Source organism: Rhipicephalus sanguineus, chromosome 7 (assembly GCF_013339695.2).
Source record: "Rhipicephalus sanguineus isolate Rsan-2018 chromosome 7, BIME_Rsan_1.4, whole genome shotgun sequence".
Taxonomy (NCBI): Eukaryota; Metazoa; Arthropoda; class Arachnida; order Ixodida; family Ixodidae; genus Rhipicephalus; species Rhipicephalus sanguineus.
In genome coordinates, this window is record NC_051182.1 from 136169769 (window position 1) to 136190775 (window position 21007).

Genomic DNA, 21007 nt, shown 5'->3' on the forward strand with positions numbered 1-21007 from the left:
ATAAAGCAGACGTGTAGCTGGCATGCTCACCCTAGGGAGCGTTTCTCGCAGACACGGATGGATGCTGCAAAATCAAGTTGTTCCACCGACAGCCTCGCTCTGAAAGATGAGTGTCATGTGACGCCATCACACGGACCAGCAAAGCGGTCACAACAGTCATTGGCAAAGACAGAAATATTCTTCAAGGGGTGTTATACACCACTGGCAAAAAAAAAATAAATAAAACAAAAGCCTGCATCGAAACAGTATCTTAGTCATTTTTCTGCTTCGATAAAGCCGAAGGATTAGCTGTTTCAGTCATTCAGTCTACGTAAAAATACAAGTGCATACAGGATTCCAAGGACGTCATTTGTAGAGAATATTTAGAACATTTGCGCGGTGTCCCGAAACCAAAACACGACCCCTGGCTGCGCCCTTGACGACAGTGAACCCTACAAGTTCTCTGCTCCACATCACGTGTGCCCTCGTATCTCGCGGTCATACTTCACTGAGAACTTTTTAATGTCATTGGAGGAACGTACGATTTTGTTTCAGAACACGGCACCTATACCGCACCATGAAATACTACACTCGAACCTCGATATAACGAACACGGATATAACTAATTATCGGTTATAACGAAGTAAATGAGGAATAGTCTTGTCAGAAATAGTGTTACGAATAAACGTTTATAACGAATTTTCGGATATAACGAAGTTATTTTCGTGGCAAATGTGACTGTTATAATGAGGTTTGAGTGTATTTCATGTTGATCCTCCCCGATTGACCATTTCGAAATACGTCAGGGCCCCCCACATGGGTGTGACGGCATGGAGCAAACAGAATAGCCTTCCATATTCTGTGGTACAGCATAGGCCCGCTGACGTAATCTGGGAGCAGTTCGTCATGCTGTGGTGTGGAATAGGACAACCGGCATGCGACAAACTGGACAGATCTCTCTCGTCCCACTAGTCCGACGCACACACCTTTGTACGGCCACAGCCTATGTCGGAGTGGCTAAGGTGTCACATTAGCTAGAACGGATTGTTTCACACCGCTCCAATCCCCTCGATCAGCCAAATCACTTTTCAGGGTGGACGCTCGTGGTGGCATAATAACGCCTCAATTTCTTTTCGACACAAAGCTGCTATTTCAGTAACGTGCCATATAAAGTTTGCATGTTCTACAATGCAGCCCTCAGTACCAAGCTACTCATGACATTGGGAGCTACGATGCGAAGTCATAGCTTAACCATGCATGCTACTGACATAACTTGGTCCCAAAGATGAAAATTTCACACAGGAGTACTATGTGTACACACTTCTAGGCACTCCCTTGAACGGAGGGGTGTATGTTATGCTGTGTCATCAACAAGCAATCGACAGAAGCTGACATGTCGGGTGTTTGAGAGACACGTGACAGTATCGTCAAAACTGGAAAGAAAGAAAACTTCCACTAGAACCTTAAAGTGTAGAAGTAATGAAAACACAGATAAGTACACTACATCATGTATTGCCAGACACATCAGTTTACACAAATGAAACATTAACACATAAACACTTCAACAAATCTTGCATATAGTAGAAGGACTTTGTAAGATACAAACATTTGGTAAACAAACAGTAACTTTACTGTGACATTAAACAGGTTTGGTCCACTCCTGTACGTCTCCATCTTGACGTCTTAGTGGAATGTCCGAGGCCGAATGTCGGCGTTGCATGTCGAGCCAGCCCAAGTAAAGCCCCTTACAGTGTCTGTACACAAACGTTGAATGCCTGTTTCAGGAGATGCAAAGCTGCTTAGAGGTAGCAACTATTCATTGGCCAGCCCAGTTGTTTTGTACTCAACAAGCTGATTTGTTCAGCCATGGGCAGTCCAGGTATAGGAACTTTTCTTCAAAAGAAGTGTTCCTCATATACATGCGCTAGCCCTTTCTTAAAAAGAAAGTTCAGCTGCTGTTGAAACAGCAACAGTGTCATCATCTCAAACCCGTGCCTGTGCCATTAGCGCCACACTTTTCTCAAAACGCAACACAACAATAGATGTCACGCTCCGCAGACGACGTCTTGTGTCAACTTCTAGAAACTCTCCGCAAAACCACTGCCATCTTGTCTTCTGGCACTTAAAAGTTATCACAGCTTAAACTACAGGTTGACTCGCTTCTGCCTCCCTCGACCTCTTGTCGACGTGTTAGCGGAAGATGATGCAGCCCTGGCTCTGCCGCGGCCTCTTCTTAAAGACGATGCTCCTCTTCCCCTTCCGCGCTTCGACCTTGAAGTTCCGTTGAGGTCTTCGTCATCGTCGTCGTCAAAGTCTTCAATCCGGCTGATTTCGTCGTTGTCGTCGTCCGAACCTCCAAGCCCTATGGTGCGGTTCGAGACCTGCGTCACCCGTCGTTCGATCTCCTCAGCGCTGATGTCTGGCTGGTCGGTGAAGCGCGTTTTGAGCTGGGATATCTCTTCAATCAGTTTGCTCTCGGGAACCTCTTTGAGAGCGTCGACTGCACGAGCCTGTGAAACCGGAAGTGAGACAATGTTTTACAGCACAATCTCAAGTAACGAATTATAAATTGTAACGAAGTAGATGGAGAATATGTCGTCTATTAATGCAACACTACAAACATACATCTATAACGCATTTTTGGACATAACAAAGCGATTTCCATGTTAGATGCGACATCGTTATGATAAGGTTTGACTTTATCAGCACGCGATGAATGGTGGCAGTTACTGAGCATTTTGCACTAATGCCAGTGCGAAACGGCACACAATCAACAATGAACTAATGCAGCATTTGAGCGCTTGAACTCTTAGTATTTCATCTAAAGCTACTTCAGGCTGGAGCATTGAGTGATGGGGGAAGCGCAATTACAATCTACATTTGGCATCAACAAGTAGCAACAAATGAAAAAAAAATAACATCATTATATATTTCTCGCTGAAGTTTACAGTTCAAGATTGACAAAATAGCGCTTGGAAGACCATTCCATAGGGTGAGTGCTCGTGGCACAGCCGAGAAACGGAAGGCATCAGTTCAGCCAAATATGCGTTCGACATTGGGCTGATTACAAAGGTGCCTAGGACTACGTAACGGCGCTGTGCTGCGAAAGTATTTGCGTCTAAGGCAAACGAGTGCAATAAAAACAACGTATACTCAATATTTGAGTAATACGTTTAGCTTTATTCTTGTTATACTGGGGTGACGGTCACAGTTACCTAAAGTGAATCTACTCTGGATATCTTCCAACACCGCGGTTCATTAAGTGCTACTTTTTATGAGGCGACCAGATGGACGAAGCGAATTGAAGCTGCGTGAGGACGAGAGTTGACTATGCTAATGACTATTGCATTGGAACTTGCAAATGATGCAAGATCCAATGACACTTGCACCGATGCCCAATTCATACGTGCAGGCCTTATTTTTAGGTCTGGTGGTCCCATGCCACCAAATTCCAACAGAAAGGGGAAAAAGAAACTACATTCCTGACACTCTTTGCACAGATTACAGTATTGTAATTTCCACTAGACATCAGGTATGAGGTGCAAGCACAAGTACTTATGTGGCATCGCTTGAGGCACTGAAACATAGTTTATGGAATATAGAAAATTAGAAGCTTCCCACTCACAGGTGAAGCCCATTATTTGCCATTTAGAGGAAATAAGCATCAACCAGTTAACGTACCAGGAAGGTGGTGTTAAGGTCAAAGACAGAAGTAATCATCATCAGGACATTCAACAGAGCGGCATATGATGCAAGTCGTCTGCAAATAGTTGCACGCAAGAGGAAATGTAACAAGGTAGGCCATTACCGTAAATTAGAAAGTGTAAAATATTTAGTACAGTACCTTGCGGAACACCGAATTTCAGGTCAAGACAGATGAAGCAAAATTATTAATGACCGTGAAGTGTTTGCAAGAAGATAAGAAGTTAAAAAGGCAGGAAAGACTTAGTGAGTCTTGAAACAGTCTAGTTGAAGAGCAGACAGCTCAGAAACTATTCGCCAGTGAGCATGAATGATTGAATGCCTCATGTAGTCGACAAAAATGTAATCAGTTTGAAGATTACTCTCCGTGTTTAAAATGCAGGACAGTGATGAATTCTAGTAAGTGCGCATCTAAAGGAAGAAACTTTGCGGAACCAATGTTGAGCAACAAAAATAATTTATTCAACCTGTGGACGTTATATATGTCAGATGCAATAACATGCTCGAGTGTTTTACATGTTTATGTTATCGACATTGGGCTGTAGTTCTCTGCCAAATTCCTGCTGTGACTTTTAGACACAGGAATTATTTCAACTTTGCGCTCAAGTGGTGATATTTGCTTGATAACAACTGCGTGAAAATATTACAATTATTTTACTAGAAAATGAACAGCGCATATTTTTAGAATTTTCAAACACATCTTATTAGTTTTAACATACGTTAACGTGGTTAGGAAGTATTGGTGGGCTTGTTGGTTCCCAATTATCAACTAAACAACAGTGCAATTAATTAAAATGTAGACAATGCGTGTGCAATTTGTGATCTCCACGAAAGGCAGTGAGCCGCCACTGCTAGCAGGCAAGCTGTACGTGGCACCGGAAAAGACCAGCTTTGCTCTATGGTGCATTTGACATGGGGGACACAACAGCACTGAACGGCTCTAACGAGCGAGTGCCAAACACCGGAGAAACTTATTTTCGCGGCACGCCATGGTCGGGTATTTCAATGCGCAAGTACTACTAGGAGACTCGCCCAGGAAATCTGTCTGTTCGTCAGTCTGTAATGCGTAACACGATGCACGCCTCCATAAGAAAATACAAAATAATGTTGGTGTCGCAAGTTTCGATCCTACGACACCGTGCTCAGAAGCCGAGCATATTACACCATTGGGCTAAACAACCCAGCCTGTAGAAGGTGAATACTAAAGTTAAATCTTGTAGGAACGAAACTGAAGGGGCGCCGCTATTAGCTCATTATAACCGATATTTCGCTACAGCCGCAGCGGATATTTACTGCAAATATTACGCACTGTACTCCTCCAAAACAAATAGCAGGCGAAATAGCATCTCGCCCCACGATGGTACATAACAGAATAACTGTATTCTGGAGATAAAAAAGAAAAGTCATGCAACTACTTTATTGCAATTCAAAAAACATAACTCGTATTTCAAACAGACTTTGCTGCAAAGAGATCCGCAATTGGTCATCAATGTATCTTACTGATGCGAACGATGGCTCGCTCAGCTGTGGCCGCTATGTTCACACCACCTTCACCGGCCTCGTGAGCGGTGTTTTGAACCGTTAACCCTTTGAAGGTTTTCGCCGTACATGTACGGCATTGCCTGTATGTTTAAAACGCGCGCCTTTTTCTATCATTTCTCTTGCTTGGCATGTGCTGCCACACTTCAGGAATACGCCAAGTTTTTTTCATGCGCCAATGTTTTTTCTTTTTTTGCTTCCTGAAGCGGCGCACCGGCTATCGCTTGCCCATCCGAGTGCGCCCGCAGTGCGGCTGGTTTAAAACGCGCACCTTTTTCGATCATTTCTCTTGCTTCGAATGTGCTGCCACACTTCAGGAATACGTGGACTTTTTTCATGCGCCAATGTCTCTCCCTTGGATTTTTAGATGCGAAGCAGCTTTTGCTCGGGGCTGTGTTCGTCCTTCCATTGGCGACCGTCCGCTCGGGAACCACGTGTGCTGGCACGTGCTAGCGCGTTCGGGCCTGTGTAAGGGGCTGGGTAAGACACTGTGGCCTCTGCCCCTTAGAACCATGTGTGCTGGCACGCGCTAGCGCGTTTGGGCCTGTGTAAGGGGCTGGGTGAGATGCTGTGGCCTCTCCCCCTTACACTCTCTCAGCAATCATGTCATGGCGTCGGGGAAAGAGAGTCTGCAGACGCGCGATGAATCCACGTGCTCCCATGTGGCGTGGCTATGAACCCGCGTGCCGTGCTCCAACAAGAGTTCGGGACGAGTAACAGCAACAGCAACTACAGTGAGTGCAACTACTTGCAAGTGGAGCATGGTGTGCTCCATTTGCAAGGACGCATTTACATCGGGCAAGGTGCCCGTGATGAACGGAACTTTAAGTCGACCCATGCGCAGCTTCGCATCCCCAACAAGGTTCCTTTTTAGTGAGAGATAGTGTAATTTTTTTTTTTTTTGCTTTCAAACACGGCGCGGCAGCTTTCACTCGCACATTGAAACGCGTACACGTGGTGCGACTGGTTTCGGTTTTGTCCTTCGGGTGGTTATCGCTTCTCGCACCCGTAAAGCTGATCGCAGTCTGGTTTCTAATCTCTCAAAGGATGGCTGCTTGTAACCCTCTTGTTATTGCTCCCCGGGCCCCGATTACATCTGTTGCCTTATGGCACTAAATTACACAAACCAGCTGCCATGGTTGCGTTTCCCGTTTTGGGGAGCACAAACATTTTTTACCGGAAAAGTACTCTGGTGCACTTATTTTTGTATGTCTGTGAGCTATGCTTTATACAATGCATAATTTTAATTTATAAAATATCGTATAAGTCTTTTTTTAGGAGTTTGCTTGATGTTACTACGAATAAACCATGTGTATGCAACAACAAAAATAATTTTTTTTGTCACTTTGTGGTCACGCAAAAATATTTTAGACAATCTTTTGCAGAACTAGAATTGTCTGAAGAATTTATTTCAGCAATAAAAAATTTACACATTTATGGACTGCATTTCGCAAAAAAATTCGACCCTCAAAGGTTTAATTAAATACAGCTGTTGCATTGCGCACCATCTCAAATCCGCGATGCGCACTGTCGTAACATTGGCCCAAAATTGTATTACCTAACAAAATTTGTTAATTACATCCCGTAGGAGGCAAATTTTAAGTCATTAAAAAGACGTCTTAGATACAGTGGTTTCTATGGGAACTTTCCAAGGGGAATTGTGATTTGCTCGTTATATCAATTGTTTTGTTATAGCCCATCTCATTATAATGAGGTTTAACTGTATATGCGGACAATTCATACCAGTGACGGTGGTGTCCACGTGACGAGACTGTCTGCGCACGTCACGGCGAGGATCACTCAGTCTGTGACGCTGAGAGCAGAAGTCTGCGGAGCGGTGGCGCTGACAGCGAAAGTCAGCTCACGGCACTATGAGGCCGCCTAGGTGAGAGTCGTCCCCGACTAAGGAGCGGCAACAAATGAACGCTGAGCGCAGAGAAAGTACCAACTACGGTCAAAAAGAGAGCTACAGTCAATCTCGGGTATATCGAACTCGGACATATTGAATTATTGGCTATATCGAACAGCTGAAAAATCCCCTTGAAAAACCTATGTAATGGTATAGGACACGTGTGCACGTATATCAAACACTCGTACGCCGATGCATTCGATGTATCAAACGCCGCGCGGAGACGTGATAATGACCACAATTCGGTCGCATTCCAAAAATGTTACGGACCCTCTTCATGAGTGCACGTCAAAAATGTGACCGCGTCCACGCCATGCCTTTGCAAACTGTACACCCCTGGAGTTTTTTTTCTTATTTTTTTACCAATATTGCGGCTGCCTGCTGCGAAAGCCCAAGTGCCATTGCCGAGAGCATGTTTCGACAGGAGTGGCCACCCATTTCCCGTTGCCGCCATTGCTTTGTTGTTTGTGTGTAGCATGCTGCCATAGTGTCCTCTCGCCGCTCCCATGTTTCCAACTTGTGCTTGCTTGTGCGCGACCGGCGCGACCACGGTGTGCGCGGTATCTGTTGACCCTGGTCGCCATGGACACGGAAAAGCGGAAGAACTTAGATTTGACGACCTAAACCAACATCATCCGGCGCGTGGAGGCCGGCGAAAAAAAGTCGTCAATCGCAGAAACATTCGGCATTCCTCTGAGCACATTGAGCACAATTCTGCAGAACAAAGCTGATGTAAAGGCAAAGGCTGCCCAGTCGTGCCATTCTCAGGCTGCATACGACAATGTTGAGAAAGCGCTGTACGCTTGGTTTTTAGAGATTCGGGCAAAAAACATTCCCATTGACGGCCTGATGGAAAAAGCAGTGGTTTGCTGCGGCCTTGGGGGTTGATAGCTTCACTGGTGGCACCAGCTGGTAGCAACGCTTTCAGACTCACTACGGCATCGTTGGAAAGACCCTGTCCGGCGAAAGTGGCGTGACAAACAGCCAGGACACAGAGAAGTGGCTCTTTGAAGAGTGGCCGAACATTCGCGACAGCTTTTCGCCGTCGGATATTTACAACGCCAACGAAACAGCGCTGTTTTGGCAGATGTTGCCGAACAAGACGTTGGATTTGAAAGAGACCTCGTGTCATGGGGGGAAGATGAGTAAAGTGCGCGTCTCGATCTTGCTCGCGGCAAACAAGGATGGCTCCTGCAAGCTGCGGCCGTTCGTTATCGGCAAGAGCAAGTCACCGCGCTGCTTCAAGAACGTGAAGAGCCTCCCAGTCTGATATGCGTTCAACAAGAAAGCTTGGCTGACGCGGGACCTATTATCCAAATGGATCTGCACATGGGATGCCGAATTGGAGAAGTCGGATTGCAACATTTGTTTTCTTGTGGACAATTGTTCTGTGCACCACGTCGTCAGCCACTTGAAGAGGATAGCTATCAAGTTTTTGCCGCCCAACACCACGGCAAGGTTGCAGCCTCTCGACCAAGGCGTCATCAAAGCTTTTAAGGTCAGATACAGGCGACGTCTGGTGCAACGGCTCCCGGTAAACCCTCGGTTAGGGGTCAAACTGAAAATCGACCTCCTTGGAGCGATTCAGATGATGACTGGGGCATGGAATGATGTGAAAGAAAACCACAATCGTAAACTGCTTTGGTAAAGCTGGCTTTCTAGCATCACCTGACGACTTCGGAAGTGACGTCACAGCAGACAACAACATAGGGTGCCTCAAGAATGACTTTCGCCAACTCTCAGCGTTTCTGGGTGCCATTGCTGATGGGGCCACTGCAAGTGATTTCGCCAGCGCTGATGACAGACGTACGAGCAGTTTCGGACCGCACCGATGCCGAAATCGTGGCTGACGTTGCCGGTGCCGATAAGGCGGACCTGAGCAGCGATCATGATGCCAACGACGGCTCGAAGCAACCATGCACCGCTGCAGAACTTGCGTCAGCATTCAGCCTCATTCGCCGCTGCTGTGGCGCTATGGAAGGCGCAGAACTTGACTACGTGGAGGGCCTCAGCAATGGTACATTAGATCCTATGGGAGCTATGCCGGGACCGGCGGAAAACGACGTAACAGCCAGGAAAACGCAGCAGTGAGGAAAGTAACAGCAGGGTTCTACTGTACTATTCATGCTACATTTCAACACTTCGATCACAAAAACCCCTAACAAACCCAACCGTACGTGTTAAGTGCTAAAAAAATTGTAGTGGCTTAGCTCGGCTATGCTAGGATATTGGCGGCGAGGAGTTACAGAGTCGCCCTCTATCGGACGCGCCTCGATTGCGTGCTAGGCAGGATGCCGCCGGCGCGCGCCCCATAGGTTTTGCTGTCGGCGCTCTATAAAATAACCTCGCGGAAGGCCTCCGGAACATTTCTGCAGGTACTTTCAAAAAGAAATATGTTCTTTCCTGTCAAAAGAATAATTTTTCGACGAACAGAAACCACAAGATAGTCTACAGTCGCTGTCTCTCTGCAGAAAACCGAGCACCCGCTTCACGCGGTCACCGCGTTGGAGACCCCCTGAACCGGCTTCTTGCGTGAAAGGTAGTCACTCGCTGAGTGTAAAATATGTGAAATATCTCGTTAGAGCAGACTGCCTGTATAACCAAACGGAGCATAACAGAAAGAAGCCTCAAGTCAGCGATCGCACGAGCTCGCGACGACTGACGGTGCATCTGCATGTATGAGCGTCTGCATGTGTGCTCGTACTGATGGTTTCGCTTTTGCTACGAGTGCGTTTTGGCACCGCGCTGTGAACTTAAGGCCGCAAAATTTGAGAATTTGTGAGTACACAAACAACTACTGTTGCGCAGACACTATCAGAGCAGTTCAAAAACAATTTCGTTACAGCTACGGCATCGGTGCGCATGGCAACTTTGTGATGTGCCGTCCCGACGATTCAGTGTTTTTTTTTTTCGGTCTAAATTTGTGTATGTTTCAATGTCATTTGACAAGTTGTCTCGCACTGCGTATTGATCGGCCTTCTCAGTGGGCCAATGCCGCTGCTTCTGTTTCTTTATTCAGTGCATTCGCTTCGTTTGGTGTTCACACAAAACGTGAGCAAATGCGACGCCTTTTATTAATGCTCCTTAATTGTCGTTCCATTTGCATTCCAGTGAACTTGCCGCTCTCTGTCATCAAGAAATTCATAGACCAAAGCTTCACCACTTCGAGATTGCTGGTGGAAGGAGAAGTAGTCTACGAGACCAAGCATGGTAGTAGCAGGCAACGTCAAGGAAAAGAAAGAAAATACAGTAACGTTTGCCGGACTTGTTCTGCAAACGTCGGCTGTGAACTAGAAACCACGTGAACTTGAAGTAGCGGTGAATAAAATAGAAGTTATTGCAGCAACCAGCAGCTGCAAAACAAGATAGTAAATATTTGACGAGTACCCCAGCAATTTTGGCAGCAGTGTCGTGTTTAATGCCAACAGGGTGGCATCTTTCCCATGTAAATAAATGAGGCTCCAAGAAAATACATGGGGTTGGAGAGGCCCAACGTCAGTTTGAGAGTGACACAAATAAATTTGGGACATAGTGTATGCGTCAGGGGCACGCAAGCTTGACTGAAAAAATGTTATTGCCAACATAAATGCAGCACACAGCCGCAGCATTTGACTCTCTCGCTATGCGTGTCCACCAGCAAACGTCGCATAGCTTATGAAGGCGAAAGCCAGATGCCTCTTCAAACGGGAAGATTGACCGTCGCGGCGTCAAGACGAGTGACGCAAAAAATAATCGTCACGTGATGAGGTCACCATATGACGTCATCATGACGTCACAGGCCTCCTAAATTTGTAACTTCATTATGACATCACCATGACGTGACATAACGTGATTTCACATGATGACGTATTCACACATGGTCCCTTTGCATTGCCTCCGTGATCGATGATGGCGTTATCATATGACGTCATCATGACATCACAGATCGCCAAAGTATGTAGCGTCATTATGACGTCACATAACGTGACGTCACATGATGACGTATTCAATGTCATGGTCGCTTTGCATTGCCTCTGTGATCGGTCACGGAGGCCGTGCAAAACCGCGTTAGGTGCAGAACGCTTTTGGAGGGGGGCGCGGGAGAATCAATACATCGACTGACATGAAGAAGATGGCTTTCACCTTCTAGTCATCTTTAACGAATGCATAAGGGACCCTGTGCGTTCTTTAATTTAACGTATCTAAACAATGACTTGTGCATCTGCAGCCGATTTTGTGGATGCTGAGCACGGGGCCGACGATCAAGAGGTCGCACAGGAGGGTTCTGAGATGGTATCGCACGTGGTAAAAGGTAGCGCCTTTTCCATGCTGTGGCAGATAAGCATCATTTGCCAGCGGGAAGCGCGCGTGAGCCATCGTCTCAGTGCGCGCTGTCTGCTACTCACTGAACATCGCAGGCCTGGCGCAGTAACGAAAGTCTTCGTCGCGGTAGTGCTTGTTGCACACAAGACTCGTAGCCGATGGCTACTTGCCGGTTCTTAGTTTTACAACCCATGCTTCACGCAGTTTCTTGTCCCGCGGTTACCGGTGCAGGCTGACACTGGGCTCCATTGCGTAAGCGCGGCACTGCGGCACCGAGTGGTAGAGCCCCATGTTCGTCGCCTTCGAAGGCAGCCACTCTATTACAATGGTTTCAATTGAGCAGAAAATGCGAGAAAACTTCCTTATTTGAACAGAACGCAGCGCATGTGGTACTTGGAACTCGTTTTCAAAGCACGCGGCAGCGCTCCACAAGCAGCCGACGCGGCCGCTGAAACCACGTGATTCTGCCATGCGCGTCACACTGATGGTGGCACCGGCGTTTCCAGTGGTGGGCCTCGAGGCCAATACGTAGCGTGAGCTAAGGTTCAGCTGATTATTCTTAGCTCTCCTGGTTGTCTAGGATTAGCTTGATTATCATGCTTACTGCTGCTTCAATGACACACACATGGTGTACGCATTACGTGACACATGTATATTTATTTTTTGCTCAACGCCATTTCTCTATTGCCACAAAGACGGCTCGGTGGTCAGTGTAGTAACACGCTGCCATCTCTGTGGCCCCAACACCCGTCGCAGCGCCGGCGTTGGGGCCATAGAGACGGCAGCGTCTATATGGCGCTAGGTATGACATCGTCTATGTGGCGCCAGGTATGACATCGTCTCGTGCCCGGTCAACACCACCTAGACAAGAGAAGGCCTGCGCACTCCCTCCGTGACGTCGCAGACCTTGCTCGATGAAGAGGGACGCTATCGCCCGTGGTGCAGTTTGCGCGTTCATGCAGTGGCAACAGTGGACGCACTCGGTCAGTGGATGCTGCACACGCAACAGGGACGCGATCAGCCTGCCTGCAGCCACGGGCTCATAGCGTTACTGTTCCAGCGTTCCGGTGCACCAGCTGTGTGACATCACTGCTCCTCACGCATGCGCAGCACTGCTCTTGTACGCGCACATGAAACCACTCCTGCTAGGCCAGTGTAGCTAACGCTACAAAAATCAGGCTAAGCTTGCACTAAGCCATGCAAGGCATAAAACAGCGAAACTGGACGATTCGGAAGGCTAATCTGGTTGCTTCTAGGTTGTTTCTAGACCTTAGCTAGGTGATGCAAGTTATGTCTAGGTTGCTTCTAGGTCGTAGCTAGGCTTTAGCTAAGTGATGCTCGGTTGTTTCTATCTTGATTCTCAGCGCTGAGAGGTTCGAGTTGAACCACACACAGTCACAGACACGACGCGGATGTCCAAACTCCAGACACAGAACCTCACACTGAAACCAAGCGTTCGCACCTCTCGTAGATCTACGGGCACGTCGTCGTTGGCATAAGCCTTCCATCGCTTCAAGGTCTTCTTGCAGCCGCTGTTGTCTTTCCTGCTTCCTAGTATTCTCTCCTTGTACGTACTCGGGGTCTTCAGCTCACCGCCGTCACTTTGCAGCCATTTGTTGGGCTAACTGTTGCCTTCTTCATTTTTAGTGGACCAGCAGTGAGTAGTGGGGTGTACCCAATTTCTGTGGTGCATACCCGTTCATGATGGTGATGATTTTTTTTGTACAGGGTGAACAAGGAACGATTTGCTAAACAGCTTCACTATTAAAAAAATTAATACACTCTCTGGTACCCTGACAAATTTCCTGCCTTGCTTACAAGCAGGCTGCTCAGACACCATGTTGCTTGAACAGTAAGCAAGCTATGATCGTTTTGAACTGCAATGCTGTCTTCATGAAGCTGCCTTTGTATGCTTCATCATAACTAGAATGATACTTGCAATCCCCCCTGTCCAGCTTGCTTTCCATTCAGCCAACTATAATGATATTGAAACACACCTCAAGATTTACTGCGAGTTAAGCAGACTCATCACATCACCCGTCTCTTCCTTGTCAGTTCATTCGTATGATTCTATATGGAACTGTGTACGAGTATTGAAACAAGTATTGAAGTTGAAGAAGTACTGACACGAAAATTTTCCGTAGTTTTTTTTGCATCAAATGAGAGGACAAGCCCTCAAGAGTGTAGAAAATGTATTGCTAAGCGTGAGTACAACCTGAAAAAGTAATTACAGTACATTTTTAAAAGCTAGTTTCCGTTCCTACTGTACGCTGATGTCACAACACGGTATGAGCTTCTCGCCACGCGCTCGCGCAAGATATCATGATGTTTCCACAGCCGCTCCGCACTGTGGCTCCGTTGGTGACACACAAGTGGCCACTTCAGAAGTTTTGGTACCTGACGTCATCACAACTAGCCAGACTGCTGCGTGAAGTCACCAGAATTGGCGCTGTAACCTGATGTCAAGCTAGTGTCGATGTTGGTAGGTGCGCCATGGGAAAATTGATTTTAATATCGAGATAAAATATCTTGTCAGCATTTGATGAGCTTCACAGTTGTTCAGAGCCGTCTCTGTTTACAGGAGCTTTGTATGGCAGAGCAAACTAGCCATTGAAGAATGGTGTCAGTAACCCTTTAAGATGCCTCATCACATCGTCTACATATTTTTATCCGTTACGCCGTCACAACACGTACTGACACACGCCTTGATATTAGCTGCGAGACCGGGCGACCAATCTCAAAGGCTCACCCACCTCCTGCATCTTTACTGCCCCCATGATGGCGTCGGTGCAGTCCTTGTCCACAAACAGGTTCATGGCCTGCTGCATCGCCCCGTCGGTCAGGACGGTCATGTGCATTGAGTCGTCCACCTTCTCAAAGTACTCGCGTACCAGGTCCTCGACGCGCGACCGGGCCAGCGCCTCCGCGTTGGCGACCTCCTGCAGGCAGTTCATGTCGAGTGCGCCGTCGTCCTTCGTGACGGTGCCACGTCGCTTGGTGAAGAGTACTATGTCACGCAGGTTGGCCACACGTTCGGGAAACATGCGGGCCACGAGGTGTGGGCTGAACGTCTCGTGCTCGATGCCGTGCTCAACACGGAGACGGATGAGGGGCAGCTTGGGTTGCGGCCCGTTGCCTGAAAGAAATTTTTGTATGCAGGAGCCATATTTTAGCGCAACAACCCCCACCCATCCCTTAGCAATATTTAAGGGGACACTAAAGTGAAACAACGAATGATCTCAGACTGATAAATTTCACTCTGAAAACTCTAATGTTGTTAATTTCACCAATGCAATTTTAATAACAGAGGAGAAAATCCAGGTCAAAGTTTCATTTTTAAATTTCGCGCCGAAATCTGGGCGCCTGACGTCACGGATTTCAAAGTGTATTTTTCGCATTTTGGCGAGACTGGTTCAAGACATTTCCTGAAACTTGGCATGTTAAGTCTTAGGCCTGCTCAGAGGACGTTGTACTTCATTTTTACTAATTAGGAACTACGTAGATCCTAGCAGAGACTGGCAAAATCTATGAGGTTATGGCGATTGGTGTGGGAATTTCAATGTGGCGCTGCCACCCACATCTTCTTTCGCGCATTTTCTTGCTTACCAAGCATCTTCTTGTTGCAAGCTTGCCGATTTTTGTATTGTGAAAGAGCAATTTACTAATATGAGAGAAATTTGTGTTCTCTTTAGCGTCTCTTTATACAGGGAACACTGACCGGACAGTGAATAATGTTGCGATGGCCTACTGTATTTAGACGCATACTACCAGCTTTGCTAAGCACTGGTGAATCTTTGGTAAATGACTAGCACTGGCTAATGACTGCTTTCGAAACACGGCCAAATACAGCCAATGCTGGCAAGAATTGGCAAAATGGTGAGCGCCTCCAAGCAGAGGAGACTGGTGCTCCACGAAGCAAGCGCCCCATGAAGCACACGTTACCACGGAGCCGGCACACGGCAGAGCGATCGGCTGGTGAGGCGCACCCAGGGTCTACACCTGTACTCACATACTTGCGTTGTTATTTATTTCTGTGAATGCATACTAACCCTTACGGCTATGCGTTCAATCAAGAGAAATATCCAGAAATGTTAGTAGGACTCTCTCAATCAACTTATCAGGCAGCCAAAAAGAAGAAGAGTCGACAGACATCTTCCTAGACCAAGTTTTGCGGTGTCGACAAGACCGATGAGCCTCAGTTTTCAGCGACCGATGCAGGGGAGGCTATGTTAGTCACGTAAGTGCATCCGTTATGCGAGTATGCACAGCTTTCACGCATATAACGCATGCACTGCACTTACTGGGGTGATCGCGGATGCTCTGCTCAATCATGGCCTCGATGTGCCGGGTGCAGAATTCGAGAGCGTGCTCGGAGAAGGTCTTGACGTTGGCCCGTTTGCCCATGGCTGCAATCTTTTCATCGAGGTCGAACAGTGACACCGTCTTGATGTAAAAGGGCCGCACCGTCTTCAAGCGAATCTGGGAAAGGCAACCAGCCATCCGGGATTAACCATGAACCCTTCACACCGTAGAGCTTCCTACAATATTTATTAGGGGAAACTGCGGCGCTGCGATCGTTCAGCCACGATGGGCATGATGGTTAGCACAGTAGGCTCTCAATAATTCACACTCGAGGGGCGCTCGGGATTTTGTTTGAATTATCAGAAGTTTGAATAATCAGAAGTTCACATAAACATGACTAGGGGCAACATACCAACCAGTGCTGTGATGTTTATTGTTTCTCAGGGCCGCAGCAAGATCACAGACAGCTCTGCATGATTGCCAATAACATTTTTAGACATCAGCAATCATACTGGTACTCATTATTATACAATGCGTGCACGCATGCATAATTAAGGGACAAAGTATGTTGTGCCCATTGACCGCTGACACTCCCTTCCCAATCTTAGGACGCTTTCCTGCACCACAATAGTGAACTGTGGCGAAAGTGACTTTAAAATGCCTTCGGCACAAGACCGCTTCGGCTTTTTAAAAAAATTTTTTCCCTCAGTGAGTATGCCACTGTTGGTGCACGCGGTTTGGCTAGTTTGACTGTTTTGTCGGCAGGCGATTGGCTTTATTTGCAACTGCTAGTTAACATAAAAACGTGAATTTTCAGCTAGAACCAAGAAAGGCAGCAGATATTTCCATGCAAGAACAAGCAAAAAGTTTGAATTAACCGAATTTGTGCAATGGGGCAGTTTGAATTAAGTGATGTTAAAATACACTGAAAACATAGCAAGCCAACCAGCAGGCCAAAATTTAAGATTTGTTTGAATTATCAAGAGTCTACTGTACGCATGGATTTGCCTAGTCTTTGTGTTCGTGGCTGCGAATGTGCTTGTGGCTTTGTCTATTGTGGTGTTTGGCTTTTGTTTTCGATAAAAGAACGGCTCATTGCGAGCCTCGTGAGCCGATTTCAATTATTCGGCCTAATAGGGTGAAGGTGGTGAAGTGGGACTGCTGAACTTTTGCTGAACTTCGTCTTGCAACAAAGCGACTGCAGAACACATGGAGCCGAAAGAGCGAAGCTTAGGCAAATCCAAGTACTAACCATCATTTCCATGCTGGCCGAAGCATCATGCATTGCAGCTCCCACAGACACTAGCGCCAGATTTCCCTCTAGAGTACTAGTATTATGAAACTCTATGCTTCGCACAACGATGGTTTAGTTTAGCAAAATAGGCTTTCATAATGGTGTAATAGTAGCGCAAAAAAAGACGAGGACAAGAAAGTGAACACCACAAGCGCTTACTCACAACTGAAAGCTTTAATGCTTGAACAGAAAATATATCTAAACTTGACGATCGACTAATTCCCGCGCATGCGCATCATGGGCAAGGCAAAAGGCAAAAACCAGAGCAAAACACACATCACCTTCAACCCTCCGCCCCCCAACAGACTACCCCCTTTCCTTGAGTAGAATTACTTCCCTCTCCGATATGGCTAAAGAAGGATGGCTAACGCACGTAGACGCCCTTGTGCTAATATGAAAGGCTTCTGCGAGTTCTCGTGTCGTGCGATCGCGGTGTTTGAACAAGACCTCCGTTGCGGGGAATCGCGCTTCGCACCGGCACTCAGCGCAGTGCATGGCCAAGTGCGTTAAGGGTCTCCCCTGCAAGGAAGACTGGTGCTCCCTTAGACGTATGTTCAAACATCGGCCTGTCTGGCCGACGTAGACACGACCACACGACAGAGGGATGCAATAGACGATGTTGGCCCTGCACGACACAAACCTAACTTTGTGGTTCATAGAGCAACCGTGCGTCCCGACGTTGTCAAGCCTGTTGCCGACCATTGAACATAGTCTGCCTAGCTTGTTTCTAGCAGAGAAAACCACCTTCAGCCCAAATCGCTGGGCTGTCTTCTTAAGCCGATGTGAGAGCGCGTGTACGTATGGCATAACAGCCATTTTGTCATTTTGATCTGTGTTATGGCCGCGTGCATCGATACCTTTTATCTGTTTGATGAGGCGCTGGCAGGTGATTTGTATTACCGATATAGGAAAGGCTGTGTTCTTTAGACGATCCACCTGCTCCTGAAAGCTGCGAAGAGCGAAATGCGCACACGATCTGTTGACAGCGGACTTCAGACACGACATAGCAATGCCGTCCTTCACCAGTTTGCCGTCAACACAGATCAAAATGACAAAATGGCTGTTATGCCATACGTACACGCGCTCTCACATCGGCTTAAGAAGACAGTCCAGCGATTTGGGCTGAAGGTGGTTTTCTCTGCTAGAAACAAGCTAGGCAGACTATGTTCAATGGTCGGCAACAGGCTTGACAACGTCGGGATGCACGGTTGCTCTATGAACCACAAAGTTAGGTTTGTGTCATGCAGGGCCAACGTCGTCTATTGCATCCCTCTGTCGTGTGGTCGTGTCTACGTCGGCCAGACAGGCCGATGTTTGAACATACGTCTAAGGGAGCACCAGTCTTCCTTGCAGGGGAGACCCTTAACGCACTTGGCCATGCACTGCGCTGAGTGCCGGTGCGAAGCGCAATTCCCCGCAACGGAGGTCTTGTTCAAACACCGCGATCGCACGACACGAGAACTCGCAGAAGCCTTTCATATTAGCACAAGGGCGTCTACGTGCGTTAGCCATCCTTCTTTAGCCATATCGGAGAGGGAAGTAATTCTACTCAAGGAAAGGGGGTAGTCTGTTGGGGGGCGGAGGGTTGAAGGTGATGTGTGTTTTGTTCTGGTTTTTGCCTTTTGCCTTGCCCATGATGCGCATGCGCGGGAATTAGTCGATCGTCAAGTTTAGATATATTTTCTGTTCAAGCATTAAAGCTTTCAGTTGTGAGTAAGCGCTTGTGGTGTTCACTTTCTTGTCCTCGTCTTTTTTTGCGCTACTATTACACCATTATGAATCATTACCAACTAGCTCGCCTTTCCGTTTTGCTTCAAAATAGGCTTTCATGCATGCTAAACTAACCAGTCGGACGTAATTAATGGACCAAAGTTAAATCGAGGCCCAATCGGGACAGAATTTTTCGAATGCCACTGGCTGCCTTCTATGGCCCCTGTAGAAGAGACAACCTCGATTGAGATATTCGATGCCGATCGGGCTTGATCGCAATCGAAGGAGCCAGAGGCTGTTTCCTCAGTCAATCACTACCAATTGATCACAACCAACTGCATAACACGTGTGGTGTCCGACGCGACAACTCAGTGGAGTGACGAGCATTCTGACTTCACCTAGTCGCCGTATGTTGAAAGGCGCTGGCAGCGACCAAGTGAGAACAGTTACAGTTTAGCTTGTATGTACGCTCATACCCTTGCTCAGGCAAAAGGGATTCAGTTATGCCCAAATAGCTTGCAGGTAGTGTTGATGGGATGCCCTGAATCTGTAATCAGAATTTGGCATTAGTGTGCACAGAGCTGCTCTCTATAGTTGTCTAGGAGTTCATTTCACTTTAGCCAGGTGGCAGCTGCACCTTGTTTGGGATGGCACTTGCCATACTGATGGAAAGTGCAATGATTCGTACGAAATGCAACAGGAGGCACACAAACACATACAGCACTACTTGAAGCTAGAACTTTAATTCCCAGGTCTGTAAAACAAGCTTGGGAAGGCAATGTAGGCGAACGATGAAGAAAATAGATTACCAGCTGTGGCTGAGCCATGCCGTCGTGTGACACAGCAGAAGAAACAAAACAGTGTCCAAAATGGTATCAGCAACAGGTAATCTCTGCGTATCCTTCCGGCAGATTTTCATCCCTTATTTATTCCGCAGACCCGTAAACTAATCTTTTGCCAAAACAGATGAAAATGCAGGCATGTCCAAACATGTAACACTGTACGAAAAGACAAGAGTATGAACAAAGGCACGTTATTAGTGTTGCCTTTTTGCGTATGCTTAGAAGTTTGCATGTGCTTGCGCCTTACTTCATGCATTCAGTGTCAAGCAAGCCACCCGACAAGTTATACTACTCTATGGTAATGCAGTTGCGCTCAGCGAAAGGACCAACTAGCCCAAGTTGAAGCTTTACTGAAGTTCTATTAATCTTTCAGTTGTGAATTACGTGTGTGTGCATGTGTGAGTCGCTACGGTTTTAATACGGCAAGTATGCTACATCGACTCAACTCGTTTTCAACTTGTTTAACCGCATTTCTTTCAGGTCATACCGTTTGAGCGGACTCTGGAAACCACCCGTCAACCTGTGTCACATCATCTGGCAAGCTCTCAAGCACAGATGAGCACAGCGTACCTTCGTGAGCTTGTGCGACTTTTTGCCGTCAACCATGGCTATCTCCAAGATGCCAACGTGCTTGGGAGCCGCCTCACCGGGACACAGAGACGTGGCAACGGGGCTGCCGGGTTGAGTCACGTGGAACCTACAGGACAGGAAACGCGATAGACTTTTTATTCCAATAATACCTTGACTTGGGCGAGTTGGTACATACTTTTGGGCGAATGCAGCGCAATGTAGACGAAGACAGGAGACAGCACTCATCTGTGTTTATCTGTATCTCCTGTCTTCGTCTAAACTGCGCTGCATTCATTCAAAAGACTTTTTATGTTTTGGGATAGCTGATGATTCATCACAAGGCAAATGAACAATAAATGGAAGTTATACAAAAACTCCCAACTGTACTGGTACCAACATACTGCTCTAAACGTTGTCAACACATGCATAAAAAGCATGAATACTTCTTCAGAACCCACTAGTTTCGCTTACACCTCCTTTTTAAGAACAATTAGGGAATGGAACTAACACCCTGAAGCAGGCCCGTAGCCAGGAATTTTTTTTCGGGGTGGGCCCACTTGCTGAAAACCTTGACTATTTGAGAAAAACACCTATTTTTATTATTTATTTTTGGTAAAAACACCTATTTCACAAAAATTTCGGCCGGGCCCCCCCGCCCTGGCTACGGGCCTGCCCTGAAAATATAGTAAACTCAACTTATAAAAGGGATTTTCTTTTTTGTCTCATCGTTGCAGCTTATGATGAGTATTACAGTAGAACCCCACTGATACGTTTTTGAAGGGACCGTAGGAAATAAACGTAAGAGACGGGAAACGTAACAGCCGAAAAACAGGAAAAACGGCAAAATATTTAGTGGTA

The 21007-nt window shown here is 46.9% G+C and overlaps 1 protein-coding gene across 1 annotated transcript in view; it reads right to left on the reverse strand.

Annotated features, from left to right (window-relative positions):
* Positions 1–1501: 1501 nt before the first annotated feature.
* Positions 1502–21007, reverse strand: part of LOC119400037 (double-strand break repair protein MRE11) — a 44037-nt gene continuing 24531 nt past the window's right edge. Inside the window, exons 6-9 of the mRNA XM_037666954.2 lie at positions 20150–20276; positions 15733–15910; positions 14185–14567; positions 1502–2489 (exon numbers count right to left, since the gene is read on the reverse strand). Coding sequence (XP_037522882.1) covers positions 2124–2489; positions 14185–14567; positions 15733–15910; positions 20150–20276 — 1054 coding nt within the window. The 3' untranslated portion in view covers positions 1502–2123. The remainder of the gene's footprint in view (positions 2490–14184; positions 14568–15732; positions 15911–20149; positions 20277–21007) is intronic.